Here is a 16,346-nt window from a genome sequence, read left to right as displayed (position 1 = left end):
AAAAGGTGCTAAATAAAAAATGCCTGCCATATCTCTGATTTGTTTTCTTTACTTAGTGTTGGTCTATCACATAAGATCATTTAGGTCTTATAAACACTATTGCTACTGAAACTACAGATATGATCAAAGCATTTTTATTTGTTCTAATATTTTAGACCTTCATTAAACTTTTATAAATTTTTTCAGTACTTCTATACTCCTTTGGTGTGTATTTATTTTAATATGGACACATATGGCCTTCCATAGAAACTAGCAGTACTGTCACTCTGATCTCAGTGGGCCAGATGAAACATGCTTTCTTCATTAAAGCTTGATGGACTTTATCTGCAGATCTGAGTGTGTTCTTTGTTTCCTCTCCACAGGTGAGCCCCCTGCCTTCCTCCTCTTGATGGAGAAATTCTCTTCTTCTGAGATCATTCTAGAACCATAATGGACTTCAGTGGAAACTCTCAGAACCTCCCTCCCTCTCCTTCCTTTTCTTTTTTTTTCTCTGATATTCAGGAAGAAAGGTGGCAGTCCTCCAACTGCATCCTGTAGCTATCCCGTAAGGCAGCTGTGTGAAAGCTGTGTGTCTATGCAACCTGCCCTGTGCGGTGTGCCTCCCCCTGGTGAACTGGAGGGGGGATGGCAGCTCCACCTGTCATGACCAGACTGTTCTACTACTGGTCCATCTGAACTTCTCCATAACACACATCAGTTGAAAATAAAGAATAGCATAAAGTTTTGTACATATTATGTTTGAACCGGCATCATCGTCACGCAGAGACTACTGAATTGATAGATTTGTTTTTACCGTTTTTGTATTCTATTTGTGGGTTGACATCAGAGCTTTGTTCCCTCCATGAGACGAGTGATTAGCATAGCAGGTCTTTTGTATGTCAGGAAAACAAACATGAAATGTGAAATCTGAGTGACATTGTTTCTGTTCTTTACACACCGATAAACTTACTTTTTGATTTGTTGGTATATTGAGCTTCTTGATGTTGAGGAAGAGAAGTGGATTTCCAGACAACCAGCCAAGTCACAGGAAAAAAGGGTTGCACAGTCAAGAGTGAACTTTAATTTGCATTTCTTTTTTATTTGGATGTAAATTTACACTATTTATAAATTCATATTTATTGCTTGAAAATATTTGTTGATGGAATGCTGTAATTTTTCTCTAGAGTACCTGCCATTAAATTTGAGGGAGCCTTGTGATTTTTAAGCCTGGCCCCTTATGTTTTCTATATAAATAAACAGCTTAGTAAGCGTTGTACAGAGACCTAACCTTGAAATGGGTTTATTGTTTGAAGGATGTTTTATTCGTTAATAAACAAAAAAACAATCTTTATTTACATCTGCGGTTTTTCTTGTTTTTTAAGGTTATAATGGTTGTGAGAAAACCCTTTCCTTATTCCTTCTTGAGGAAAGCTACAGTACCTGGACACCTTGCAGTTGTATCGACCATGAGACCCTCTGGATTCTAACGTATTCTGGTATCACATTTTGCCCCTTTTCCACTGGCTCGTTTTAGCCAGCGCGACTCCGCTCCACTCTGTTTCGCTCTACTCCGGTACCTCCTTAGTTACCTTTGGGATGTGGTGAAATGGGAGATTCACATCATGGATGTGCAGCCGACAAATCTGCAGCATCTGTGTGATGCTATCATGTCAATATGGACCAAACTCTCTGAGGAATGTTTCCAGTACCTTGTTGAATCTATGCCACGAAGGATTAAGGCAGTTCTGAAGACAAAAGGGGGTCCAACCCAGTACTAGTAGGGTGTACCTAATAAAGTGGCTGGTGAATGTATATTCTAATTTATTGACTGTGTATCAATCTAACGATATATATATACACACACAAACAGCTGACGGCTTTGTTGAAAAAGTTGCATCTGTCTACATCTGCTTCTATGGCAACGAAACATCTTAGTTACACAGAGGTTGGACAATGAAACTGAAACAGCTGGTTTTAGACCACAATAATTTATTATTATGGTGTAGGGCCTCCTTTTGCAGCCAATACAGCGTCAATTCGTCTTGGGAATGACATACAAGTCCTGCACAGTGGTCAGAGGGATTTTAAGCCATTCTTCTTGCAGGATAGTGGCCAGGTCACTACGTGATACTGGTGGAGGAAAATGTTTCCTGACTCGCTCCTCCAAAACACCCCAAAGTGGCTCAATAATATTTAGATCTGGTGACTGTGCAGGCCATGGGAGATGTTCAACTTCACTTTCATGTTTATCAAACCAATCTTTCACCAGTCTTGCTGTGTGTATTGGTGCATTGTCATCCTGATACACGGCACCACCTTCAGGATACAATGTTTGAACCATTGGATGCACATGGTCCTCAAGAATGGTTCGGTAGTCCTTGGCCCATCCAGCACAAGTATTGGGCCAAGGGAATGCCATGATATGGCAGCCCAAACCATCACTGATCCACCCCCATGCTTCACTCTGGGCATGCAACAGTCTGGGTGGTACGCTTCTTTACAGTTCTGGTGGAAACAGGAGAGTTGAGGTGCACATTTAATTCTGTCGTGATTTGGGCAGCCGTGGTTTTATGTTTTTTGGATACAATCCGGGTTAGCACCCGGACATCCCTTTCAGACAACTTCCTCTTCCATCCACAGTTAATTCTGTTGGATGTGGTTCATCCTTCTTGGTGATATGCTGACATTACCCTGGATACCGTGGCTCTTGATACATCACAAAGACTTGCAGTCTTGGTCACAGATGCGCCAGCAAGACGTGCACCAATGTACAGGTCCTTCTCAAAATATTAGCATATTGTGATAAAGTTCATTATTTTCCATAATGTCATGATGAAAATTTAACATTCATATATTTTAGATTCATTGCACACTAACTGAAATATTTCAGGTCTTTTATTGTTTTAATACAGATGATTGTGGCATACAGCTCATGAAAACCCAAAATTCCTATCTCACAAAATTAGCATATTTCATCCGACCAATAAAAGAAAAGTGTTTTTAATACAAAAAACGTCAACCTTCAAATAATCATGTACAGTTATGCACTCAATACTTGGTCGGGAATCCTTTGGCAGAAATGACTGCTTCAATGCGGCGTGGCATGGAGGCAATCAGCCTGTGGCACTGCTGAGGTCTTATGGAGGCCCAGGATGCTTCGATAGCGGCCTTTAGCTCATCCAGAGTGTTGGGTCTTGAGTCTCTCAACGTTCTCTTCACAATATCCCACAGATTCTCTATGGGGTTCAGGTCAGGAGAGTTGGCAGGCCAATTGAGCACAGTGATACCATGGTCAGTAAACCATTTACCAGTGGTTTTGGCACTGTGAGCAGGTGCCAGGTCGTGCTGAAAAATGAAATCTTCATCTCCATAAAGCTTTTCAGCAGATGGAAGCATGAAGTGCTCCAAAATCTCCTGATAGCTAGCTGCATTGACCCTGCCCTTGATAAAACACAGTGGACCAACACCAGCAGCTGACACGGCACCCCAGACCATCACTGACTGTGGGTACTTGACACTGGACTTCTGGCATTTTGGCATTTCCTTCTCCCCAGTCTTCCTCCAGACTCTGGCACCTTGATTTCTGAATGACATGCAGAATTTGCTTTCATCCGAAAAAAGTACTTTGGACCACTGAGCAACAGTCCAGTGCTGCTTCTCTGTAGCCCAGGTCAGTCGCTTCTGCCGCTGTTTCTGGTTCAAAAGTGGCTTGAGCTGGGGAATGCGGCACCTGTAGCCCATTTCCTGCACACGCCTGTGCACGGTGGCTCTGGATGTTTCTACTCCAGACTCAGTCCACTGCTTCCGCAGGTCCCCCAAGGTCTGGAATCGGCCCTTCTCCACAATCTTCCTCAGGGTCCGGTCACCTCTTCTCTTTGTGCAGCGTTTTCTGCCACACTTTTTCCTTCCCACAGACTTCCCACTGAGGTGCCTTGATACAGAACTCTGGGAACAACCTATTCGTTCAGAAATTTCTTTCTGTGTCTTACCCTCTTGCTTGAGGGTGTCAATAGTGGCCTTCTGGACAGCAGTCAGGTCGGCAGTCTTACCCATGATTGGGGTTTTGAGTGATGAACCAGGCTGGGAGTTTTAAAGGCCTCAGGAATCTTTTGCAGGTGTTTAGAGTTAACTCGTTGATTCAGATGATTAGGTTCATAGCTCGTTTAGAGACCCTTTTAATGATGTGCTAATTTTGTGAGATAGGAATTTTGGGTTTTCATGAGCTGTATGCCAAAATCATCCGTATTAAGACAATAAAAGACCTGAAATATTCAGTTAGTGTGCAATGAATCTAAAATATATGAATGTTAAATTTTCATCATGACATTATGGGAAATAATGAACTTTATCACAATATGCTAATATTTTGAGAAGGACCTGTACATGACATTCTTAACCCAGCGTCCATAAACGGGTGCTAAGGGTTATTTCTATTTCAATAAAATCATTCTCCGGGCCAAAAGCGTGCAGAAAGCAATCAGATGTGGATGTAATCTAGTGAGACTGAAACTACTAAGAGTTACCCCAAAGACAGCTATAAATGGACCTGTTGCAGTTGAAATACCACATATTTTAGACAAGGTTTCAAATATACATTTCCAAAACTCACCCAATTTAGGGCAGTCCCAAAACATGTGTAACAGAGAAGCAGCTTTGAAACATGGCTGAGGTCTGAAGCTTGCTGATTTGGTGTACAGTAGTCTGAGCCAGGTCCCTGCAGCTTTAGAAAGGCACAAAGCCTCATTAGCGGTCCCCGTGGTGCATTCAGGGTAGCGGACATTTTTATCTGAATGAAGTCTTAAAGCAAAGAAGGTCAAAAATGTGGAGAAAATAATGAGTCTGAACAAAGTGACAAATTTAAAAGCTGGTTTGATGTGTCCCTCAGACCTCTCTGAGGTGTGATTTCTTCTTTTGCTCGGTGACAGTAGGTTACCATGGGGAGTCATTAAACCGCGCAGTGCTGTTCAGGTTTATGGGCCTGTTGGACTATATCTACCTCTTAGCCTTCTAGATAAAACAGTCAGATGATGGAAGGATTTAAAGAAGGAAAGAGAAAGTGATGGTGGCTAGTTTGTAAAAACGGAAAGAAAAAGCAGTCTGTTACTTCAGGGCAGATGAGATACACAAGGATAAAGCAAACAATAAATAACCTTTACTTATAATTAAGACTATACTAAAATGAAAGACTGAGGTATATTTTAAGGGACAACATTATGTTGTGATTATGAATATGAATATATTATTTAATATTAGTATTACCTTAAATAATATTTCGGTCTGTTAAGGATTGTCCTGTGAATGCCAGCCCAGTAAGGCGATGGTATTAGGACAAAATTGAAAGGGATGAGCCAAGCTCTGACATTATTGAACAGCAAAACTCTTCACACACAATGAATTCACACGATTTCTTAAAATACAAGAATTTATCAAGAATAAGTCAACTCAAAGTCAAACATATTTCATTCAACACTCTTTACTATGCTAAAACATTCCAACTAAACTACCAAGCAGAATGAAAGAATAGGGAAGACTAATGGGCTATGTACAATATAAACAAGTTGATTAAAGATGGTTGAAATCATTACTGAAAGAGTGATGCAACATTACCATGCAATGTTTGTTTGAGAACCAATGATTATCTTGAAGAATCTGGAAGTGAAGTTAAGTTAGTTTTGGAACCAACTTAACTTCAATAACTGGTACACCTTCAAACAACCATTCACAATGCAAGATCAGATAAAATATTATTTTAATAAAATAATATTTTAAAGAATGATTTGCTGAATAAAACCAACCTTCTGGATGATTAGTTCTCAATGGTGTTTAATTAGCTGCCTTTACTTATTAAAATAATATTTAAAGAAATACTATTTTGAATAAGAACCAAATCTTTCTGGATAAATGGGTCTTAATGGTGTTGAGTAAGTTATCAAGTTTTGTAAAATAATATTTAGGGAAATATTATTTCCTAGATTGGAAACTAACAACCTTTCTGGGTAAATGATCTTCAGCTGACTCAAACGTGTTCTTAACTGTTAGTGGGTGGATCTAACAAAGAAGCTTATAGCTGGTTACCAGAATCAAACACTGTCTTGGTGTTTAACATACAAACTAAAAATGTACCATGCAGCTAAAAAGATAATCGGACCACCTTTAATATGAAGTTTCAGCAGCTGTTTCTAATCAAGCATCTAAAAAGATGTGAAAATTCACAAATAATTTTTGAAATTCCAGTCTGGAAATTTTTCCATGACAAATGTGTAAAAACGTATTGCAAGGTGCTACTGTAATGACATAAAATGTTTTTCATTTTACCCTCTTAATGTCATGACTGATCTGTCTAATTTGCATATTGTGTTATACTGTAAACTGCTTTTAACACTGGAAACACTTCCAGCTTTTTACCCTTCAATGATGACCCTGAAGGCTGCTTGAGGCTCTCCCTCAGCCCAATCTTCCCTCATCATTAAGGGCTTTATTGGTTTTATTGCTTTAGTATAATATTCACTTTCTCATGTACTTCTGTGTTGTACGTTTTGAGAGCGAAATCTCTTTTGAAGTGTTTGAAAGGTTGCTGTTAAAGACAAGGCTTGGAACAAAGTACTCAGATGATTATAATTTATCTCAACGTATATGAAAAGAGTTTTCCATGAAAGCCGCTAATGCAGAACATCTATTACTCAACGCAGCAGGAGCAAAGTGCTTATTGGCAAGCAGCCACTTTACATCAGACACACGGCTCCCCTCCGCTGAACACCTGATGACAACATTTTTACCAAGTCCTCGCTCAATTGACCTTGTACTCACGTGAAGCAAGGCACTCTAAAAACTAATTTAGCCTGTTTGTTAATTACCTGTTATTCCTCTATGCAGTGATTATTTAGTTTAATGCTTTAGCACATTATGTCATTCTGCTGTGTTTGACCTAAAGGAATCAAATGATCCTGTGAACCAGTTCTGACCTGTTCATGAACACCAGGCCTGTCTGCTAGAGTCTATTTGGATAATGAGCTCTAATAAACATTGGTCTGCAAAAGCCTTTTTATTTCTGAGCAGCTGTCTGTCCTGACCAGTAGAGACAATATATATTTAACCCTAACCACTGATTTAAAATAATGCTATGTCCAGACAACCAAATCTATTGTGAAAGATATGACTTATTTTAGTTATCTGTCCCTGAAGAAAAGCTTCCACAGAGCATGATGCTGCCACTACCATGTTTTACAGCATTGAGGGCAGGCTCAGGGTGATGTGCAGTTTTTTTCTTTTCCCTCTACACATTGTTTTGCATTTAAGCCAAAAAGTCGTCATCACCAAAATACCTTCTTCAACCATGTTTGCTGTGTCACCTGCATGGCTTGTGGTAAACTGCAGTACCTCATATGGCTTTCTTTCAATAATGCCTTTCTTCTTAACACAGATTTGTGGAGTGTGCAGCTAATAGATATCCTGTCAACATAATCTCCCTCCTGAGCTGTAAATCCCCACAGCTCCTCCAGAGTTACTATGGGCTCTCCTTGTCTGGCTGTCATGTTTTGGTGGATGGTGATTTTGTGAGTAGGTCAGCAGTTGTGTCAAGCTCTTTCAGCTTTCGGATGATGTTGAACAGTGCTCTGAATACAATTGGTTTGCCATGGATTTATTTTGGGTTATCACAGTAGGCCAGAATGGAAACAACTTTTTTTATTTGTAAAAGAAACTATGAAAACCCCTTTTCCTTCCACTTTACAGTCATGCACTACTTTGTGTTGGTCTATCACAGACAATCCCAGCAAAATACAATGACGTTTGTAGTTGTAATTTGACAGAATTTGGAAAAGCTAAAAGGGTAAGAATAATTTTGAAAGGTATTGTACAAGTTCCGTTTAAGCTACAATAAATATATTAGTAAAGGGGACATTTGCAGAGAAAGTGCGGTCTGTAGGCCTCTTTGTGGCAGGTGAACTGAACAGTAACTTCACACAAACAGCAGCAAAGATTAGGCCATAGTTTTCATGAGTGTATATGTTGTTGTTAACTGTAGTACTGTTACAGAGGAGGACACAAATGAATAATGTCTGCACAAAGGTAGTGAAATTATGCAAAAATTGCATTTAGCACATTGATGAATATTGAAATAACATTATTTAATATGATTTAGTCATTTAGCTAGAAACATATTACATTTATTGCAAATACCGGCATGGATGCAAAGTGGATCCGGGCAAAAATAATTTATGAGGATCTTTAATCAAAATATTTTGGGCAATTGTTTGTAATTATTTATAGCAAAAAAGATTAGAATAATAATGGTTTTCATGGTCACAATGGGATGCAAGAATTAAAAAAACAACAAATTACTTCTTTTCATATGCAGTATAATAAAGCTAAATCTCAGTCCAGTGCAACAAAAATATGAATGGTTTTCCCATCTTCAAATATCATGTTTCCTAATTGCCTGCCAGAGTTACTGTAGGGACAGATTCTTTGGGAGTACATTCTGAAATGACTGTAGACATGGTAAAACAGGCCCTGTCAGCTGAAAAGTTCCCTGCACGCTTTGTCCTGGAATCTGGGCCTGCAAAAGAATATTTAGCTAGGCTATGCTAAATATGCTTTATTCATATCTGGATGTGCAATGGTTGAAACTAGAACTGAACATTAAGGCTTGTTTGATTAATTTGGCAAAAAATAACCTGACCACTTGTGGGCGCAATGAGCACTCAGATATTCTCAGATGGTCAGTTGCTTATCCTTAAATATATGAAGAGAAACACCTAAAATGACATGGTGACATTACGGAAAAGTAAGCTACCTGGTAATGACCCAGCAGATCACTGTGAATTCCCCACCATCGACCTCAGTTTTCATAAACCTTTGAGAGCGGGATCACACCAGAAGCGGTACAAAAACTTCAAAGATGTAGGAGGACTGTATGTTTCACAAAATCTCCTTCATTACTTCACGTTTACACTCATGTAACACATGGTTTTCAACACTCTGGCATACATAGCAAGATGTGACCTACCACACACGGCCGGAAAACAGAAATGGTGGGATTATTTTTACTATTAACATTATTATTACATGAAAGCAGGTTAATTTATTAAACTCTGTTGTACATCTGATGTGCATTATAATCTGAGTTTTTTAAGATTAATTTTTTCTTTGAATGGGCACAGCTGTCTTCTTTAATTTTTCTTCAGACACAATGCCAAAGTACTATAAAGTCTGATAACGGCAGGTGTACATTCAAATCATATGACAAGTACTTAAATGTACACAGTCAGGGGGCGTAAAATCAATTAATGATATGCTTTCAATAAAATGGAGCCTTTTTGCTCTTTTATGGCGCCACAATCATTTAACAATAAATCCATCTCTGAAGGTTTTTCTCCAGTTGAGGGATCGAGGAGAACCCATTGTTCTCACTGCATTACATTCATTGTCCTGCTGAAAAAAGTGAGTCATACGTGTGGGATTGTTCGTCTGTACCAGGGTCTGTATGCACGGATCTTGACAGGTATTTCATTATCACAACCACAGGAAGCAGCAGCGAACTGACTAGACTGACATCAACTTTCTACCAGAACACCTTTAATGCATACACCTTTCTGAATCTAAAATGGAAATTTGTATTTTTGACCTAACTTTGAGAAATGAGAAGGGGGAGGAGCTTGGCCTCTGAAGAGTTGCCTGGTACAAATGCCTGGGCTTCAAAGGGACCTCCTAGCCCAAGTTCTAATTTCATATATATAAAAAAAATCCTATTCCAAAAACAGCAGATATTATAAAGGCTCAGATTATGTTTAGTGTACACGGTGCACATATAGAGCTTCATTTCACCACCAATTCATGAATGTCCACCAAATCCATGAAATCCTAGAAGATCCTACTTCCTGTGTTTATTCCTTACCTACAACACCATCTTAACTGTCACTGAAGGTGAAAGAAATACAGTTTTTTAGGAAAAAACATTAAGCAGAGAGGAGCAACACTATATTTTATTTATTAACATTTACTAGAAACGATTCATTTTATCAGTCTGATTAACATGCTTGCTAGGTAAAACTTTAGTGGAGGGTCCACCCTCCTCAAAAGCACCAAGTTTGTGATGATAAAATTATCAAATAAACCTGAAACAAACTGAAGAACGGCAATGGTTTGTTTGGGCTTTAAAGGACCAGACTGTATAATGTGGTGACCTCTAGTGGCCCCTGTTGCAATTTTCAGCCAAACTTTACCACTTCACCTCAAAGTAGTTGGCAGTCAGTTATACCAGTAATCATACATGAGAAAGGTTAAAGGGGTTACTTCAGTCAGTATCTTACCTGTACCAGGCACCAGTTACAGAAATCTCAGTTGGGAGCATCAAGAGGTTAATTTATATCACCTCAACAGACTGAAAAGCAGCGTAGCTAAGCAAACACTATTTTAACTGTGCATCCCTCTTACATCAGATACTCTTGTTGGGACCACAACCATGGTTACAACGTTAAAGGCTAGTACAGACTTTCCTGGAACTTTCAAAATAAATTGCATTAACCTACTTCCGGCACAGCCAGGAAGCGGGGTAACGGCGGACTTCCTGTGACGTCACTGTTCAAATAAAAGCACCGCTCTTGCTACATCCTGCCTCTTCCACAGACTCTCACTCGAGATATGGATCCTTGCAGCTCTTCCAGAGCAATGCCGTGACACTTCTCTGCTCTCTGATTAATGCTCGTCTTTGTCAGCCTGTGAGTTTAGGCAGGCAGCCATGTCTTGATTGGTCAGCAGGTTTACCATACTCTTAACAGATGTTGAAACCTTGGGATATTGTTTTATAACCTAACTCTGCTTTAACGTTCTTCACAAGTTTCTCCCTTAGTTGTCTGCTGTGTTCCTTGGTCTTCATGATGCTGTGTGTTCACCAATGTTCTCCAACAAACCTCTGAGGCCTTCACACAGGTGGACTTTGTTTCTAATTAGGAGACTTCTGAAGGTAAGTAGTTACCACTGGCTGTCAGTAGGCAATGGGTACGTATTTTATTATCATGACTCTGTAGAGAAACAAAACAAAGATCCAAGTAAAGTAACACAAGTCAAGTCTCAATAGTAGGAGGACAGGCTGCACCCTTCCATCCATCCATTTTCTACAACTGCTTTTTCCAAGCTGGGTCGTGTGGAGGGGACGGTGCCTATCTCCAGCATGTACCATGTCATTATCACATACACTTAAGTTGAAATAAATCTTCCAGATTCCAAATAGGAACGAACTGTAGCCACAATGAAAGCCAGTTTGTCATACAGATGAAAAACTGGCTGCAACCAGGAGATGTCACTGTCTCTATGAAAGAGAGGGACAGTTTATGCAGGCACACACACTCCCAGACACAAAAAACTAAGAGGATCAAAGCTGCTGTATCCTGAAGGTGTATTCCACAGATGTTAGTCACCCATGTGAATAAGCCATGTGTTCTGTTTGGATGTGTTTTTACTTTTAAACTGAATGACTCACACTATAGTTGGCTGAGAAAACACATACAACTATGTTAAAGTAGGAAGAGGATTTAAAGTGAGGGAAGAAATTACATTTCTTGGGCTGTGCAGATCCAGTGCTTTCAGCAGCCAGGAGTAATTCATGGTCATTTGTGGAAGTGCTGGTTTTTGTGAAATGTGTCTGTGAGGAGCGCAGTCTGTACCATCAAATCAACAAACAAAATGTCTGCAGTCTGACAAGGCAATGACAGTGTGATTAAACTGGCTTCTAACAGAGGACATCTGAAAACACCCTGAAATGTTCTTTCCTTTTTATCAGAAGAGCCACATCTACTTGGTTTTTATGGCTTCACTTTGAGAAGAGGCTAGATAATTTACAGGGAAAGCATTTGGATTCAGTCTTGTCGGTCTAATGTGATTTTCTAAAATAATTTAAGTTGGAATGACTATCATGAACTGGGCCTATCACAAGGAAGTAAGTCACAAGAAGATAAAACAGCAGACTGTTCAGCTGTGACCTGCTGATACCGATTTTAACTTATTCTGAGTTCTCTTTAGGAAATATATATAAAAAAAGAAAATATAAGAACATCATTGGAAATAATGTCAGTTTCTAACCATTTGTGCAGACACATGTACATTTGTGGCCTGCTGGAGGTTATTTTGCAGGGATCTGGCAGTGCTCCTTCTGTTATTCCTTGCAAAAAGGTGGAGGTAGTGGTCCTGCTGCTGGGTTGTTGCCCTCCTAAGGCCTCCTCCACGTCTCCTGGTGTACTGGTCTGTCTCCTGGTAGCGCTTCCAGTCTCTGGACACTACGCTGACAGACACAGCAAACCTTCTTGCCACAGCTCACATTGATGTGCCATCCTGGATGAGCTGCACTACCTGAGCCACTTGTGTGGGTTGTAGAGTCCGTCTCATGCTACCACGAGTGTGAAAGCACCACCAACATTCAAAAGTGACCAAAACATCAGCCAGAAAGCATAGGTACTGAGAAGTGGTCTGTGGTCCCCACCTGCAGAACCACTCCTTTATTGAGTGTGTCTTGCTAATCGCCAAAGATTTCCACCCTGTTGTCTATTCTATTTACACAACAGCATGTGAAACTGATTGTCAGTCAGTGTTGCTTCCTAAGTGGACAGTTTGATTTCACAGAAGTTTGATTTACTTGGAGTTATGTTGTGTTGTTTAATCTCCTCATATTGACACAACCTTTATTTGACCTTTATTAACACAATAGCTAATGGTGCACTGAAAGAGAAGCTGTCTAATCAATACCACACAGTAGGTATTACAATTCACAACCATTTTATTGTGGTAAATTTTTGAGTAGTAATTCTGCTAACCAAAATCAAAATGTAATATATTAAAATGTATTTCCTGAACACAACTGGTTAGGTTCTAGCCAATTTCTCCAGATCATTTTACACAATTGAATATAATCAAATAAATTAGTTAGGTTTTCATCATCCCCTGGAGGACATGCTGGAGGGACTATGTCTCTCGGCTGGCCTGGGAACGCCTTGGGCTCCCCTGGAGGAACTGGAGGAGGCGTCTGGAGAGAGGGCGTCTCTGCTGAGTCTGCTGCCCCCGCGACCCGGTCCCGGATAAGCGGAAGACGACGAGTACGAGGTTTTCATCATTCTGATTTATATTTACTTATGCTCTAGATAGGGGCAGCCAATATTTGTCTACTTATATTTTACTAATAATTTTGAAGTGTAAAACATCTGCTCAACAATTGTATGCACATGTATGTATTTAAAATTGTCAGAGCAGAATTATCTTCCCTAGTAAACAAAACCTACAAGCTCTGATCAAAGGCTTCATCTGCTTCTATGCTTTTCCCTGAATATTTGTTGCTGGTTTTGTTTACCATTCCTTTTTGATAGCATTATTCTATAAATTTGGTTTCTTGCCTCTACTGTCACTATTTCTGCATTGCTACTGTCTCTATTGTGTGCTAAAAAGCACTTAAACAGCTCAAATCGGGTTTTATATTTAAGTATTCAACGCTTTCATATAACTTTTCTAGCTAAATAAATTGACTGAACTTCTGATTGTGCTGCTTTCCAGCCTATATTAATTTCCGGTTCATCCCCCTATTTAACAGCAGCTGGCAGCTCTGCTCGCGCTGCGGTGCTCTCCTGTTTTTATAGTGCCCCGGAACAGGCGGCGGCTCGTGACTCAGCCGCGAGTCAGCGCCGTCGCGTGCATGCCTTGAGGCGCGCGGAAGGGGGACAATTTATCCGTTGGGAATGCTCAAAGACACCGCAAAACTGCAGAATGTGAAAACACGAGGCGCGGAGGCTCAGTATGGCGAGACACACGGAAAGTGTTATTAGGAATCAAGTCACTAAACACTGGCACAAATGAATGGAGAGGTGACAGACTTTCATTTACATGGACATCCACTCAAGCATATTTATTCATAACATAGTGACGGGCGGAAAAAATCCCCACATAAAGCTGCTGTTAACCAAAATAATGATGACGAACATCCTGTGGAAGTTATTAGTTTGGCTGTTGTGAAAAATGTTAGTATTTTCCTCTGAGTATTTTTAATCGACCTTTAAAATACATCAGTGAAACACCGGAAAACTACACAAGCAACCGTTTTCTGTGGTTTTTTTTTTTGTCATGAACTGGTTATCTTCTGCATTGAAGATAGAAAATAACCAGTTTAAACGAGTCACATTAAACACCATTAACCAGTAAAAAAAATCCCAAAAAACAAGAGTAGACTGCTGTTAAAAATGAACTGATTTTCTTTAAATAATTTAAATATTTCTCCCCATGCATGTGTGAGTTCTCTCTGGGTACTCCAGCTTCCTGCCACAGTCCAAAAAACATGACTGTTGGGATAATTGGTCTCTCTCAATTGCCCTTAGGTGTGAATTGGTGTGTGCATGGTTGTTTGTCATGTTGTCCTGTGATAGACTGGCGACCTGTCCAGGGTGTACCTTGCCTCTCGCCTGTAGACTGCTGGAGATAGGCACCAGCTCCCCCATGGCCCAGTATGGAAGAAGTGGAAAATGGATGGATAGAATTTAAATTGTAACAGCAGTTCGTACACCTGATTAACTCCATATCTCCAGAGACATGGGGAGCATCTTTCCACGTTGGGGTTTTTAGTGCAGTTTGCAATAGATGTTAAAGTTTTTAGATTTTTAGAAAATAAAAGTAATAATAAAACTAAAGCCTTCTCTTGTGGAAACAGAGATTGAGGACTCAGTGCTCCATGTTATTCCACGGTGGCAAGGGTGGATAGAGCTGCATGGGGCGGTTGGGGACAGTGCCTCTGGACTGGCAGGCTGGGGTGGTGATCCCCCTTCACAAAAGGACAGAGAAGCTGTTCCAAGAACAGGGGGGATTACACTCCTCAGCTTTCCTGGGAATGCCTATGCCAGGGTGTTGGAGAGGAGAGTCTGGACAATAGTCAAATCCCGGCTTCAGGAGGAGCAGTGTGGTTTTCTTCTTAACTCTTGGAACACTGGACCAGCTCTACCCCCTCTACAGGGTGCTCAAGGGTTCATGGGAGCTTGTCCAACCATTTCACATGTACTTTGTGGACCTGGAAAGGGCACAACTGTGTCCTTCGTGGTGCCCTTTGGGGGGCGCTCCAGGAGTATACAGTAGTTTTTGCAGTTGACTTGGTCCTGCTGGCTCCCTCTAGCCAAGATCTACAGCATGCACTGGGGCGGTATGCAGCCAAGTGCAAAAATGGAAGGGATGAGGATCAGGTTCTCTAAGTACAGGGCCATGGTTCTCGACCGGAAAAGGGGGGATTACCTCTCCGGGTTGGATGGAGGTTCCTGTCTCATTTTCCAATGTTAGGTGGAGTTTAAAAAATAACACTTATAAGTTAGCATAAAAATACACACTAGGAATGTCCAAACCGCCCCGTTTCATCTCAACTTCTAGAACTTCACAAGGTTTTGTCTCCCAGCTCCCTCTCAGAAAACAAAACATGGTGCAGAAGTGAAAAAAAATTAAGTTGACAGAACTTTTTCTCATGTGTCATTAGAAACACTTATAATTTTCTTAACACGGACAATTACCTAATTACCTATGATACCTGGGTTTTTACATTTAATGGGGTTTGTCACAAAATCAAGATGTTTCTTATTAAACATCACTTACTAAGTTATGTAACAAAATGTTTGCGAAAACATAGATCTTTCCGCTAAAGTTATTGAGAACCTTTTAATGAAAGTTTACCAGGATGGCATAGGATAGTCAAAAATACATTCTTACAATCTTCTTTTGTTAGCTGATGGGAAAGCCTCAAAAGTTCTTGACACACCTCTGCTTTAACACTGTCACTTTGCCTATCTATGTTAGCATATCTGAAAGGCAATTTTAGGTGGGTCGGAACATGAAGAAATTAAGTGCCTTTAGTGAAACATTAAGTTCTTTTATTTCAAAAATGTATTAAGCGCTGTACTTTGCATAATGTGTGTCAGGATTCAGGATGGAGGGTGTAAAATTCTCAGTGTTCTGTTGCGGCAAGATGTCATACATTGCTTTTGCCATGACATCAATGTCTTGTTTTATTTGTTTTTTCTATCACTTGACCATTTTGGCTTTTATATACAGTGTTTGAGTTCTTCTATGTGGTCCAGTAATTAGCTGAAATAAGGAAATAGGGCAGGTTGTCTTCAGTTGAAGCCGCTCAAAGCATTCAGCTCCCTAAGTTAAAAACATCTTCGTCAGTGCAGACAGAATGTCTGCAAATCATAATATGAGATTACGGAACATTATTATCAGGTAATTGCTGCAACATTTGAACATATATGATAGTTGTTCCTGGGAAAAACATGATAGAATCCATAAAGCCGCAAGACCCATGAGTATATTCACAAATAGCAAAAAGTGGCCACCATTGCTTGTTGTTACTCATTTAA

The 16,346-nt window shown here is 40.0% G+C and overlaps 1 protein-coding gene across 3 annotated transcripts in view; it reads left to right on the top strand.

Annotated features, from left to right (window-relative positions):
* The window catches only part of kdm6a (lysine (K)-specific demethylase 6A), a 77,297-nt gene extending 75,963 nt beyond the window's left edge, over window positions 1-1,334 (top strand). For all 3 annotated transcript variants that reach the window (XM_047369545.1, XM_047369546.1, XM_047369547.1), the window contains one exon: window positions 363-1,334. In XM_047369545.1, the coding sequence (XP_047225501.1) occupies window positions 363-389 (27 nt within the window). In that variant the 3' untranslated portion in view covers window positions 390-1,334. The remainder of the gene's footprint in view (window positions 1-362) is intronic.
* The last annotated feature ends 15,012 nt before the right edge of the window (window positions 1,335-16,346 follow it).

This window comes from Girardinichthys multiradiatus, chromosome 7, assembly GCF_021462225.1.
Source record: "Girardinichthys multiradiatus isolate DD_20200921_A chromosome 7, DD_fGirMul_XY1, whole genome shotgun sequence".
Taxonomy (NCBI): Eukaryota; Metazoa; Chordata; class Actinopteri; order Cyprinodontiformes; family Goodeidae; genus Girardinichthys; species Girardinichthys multiradiatus.
The sequence above is the reverse complement of the archived record's forward strand: the minus strand, read 5'-3'. Positions and strand labels throughout refer to the sequence as shown.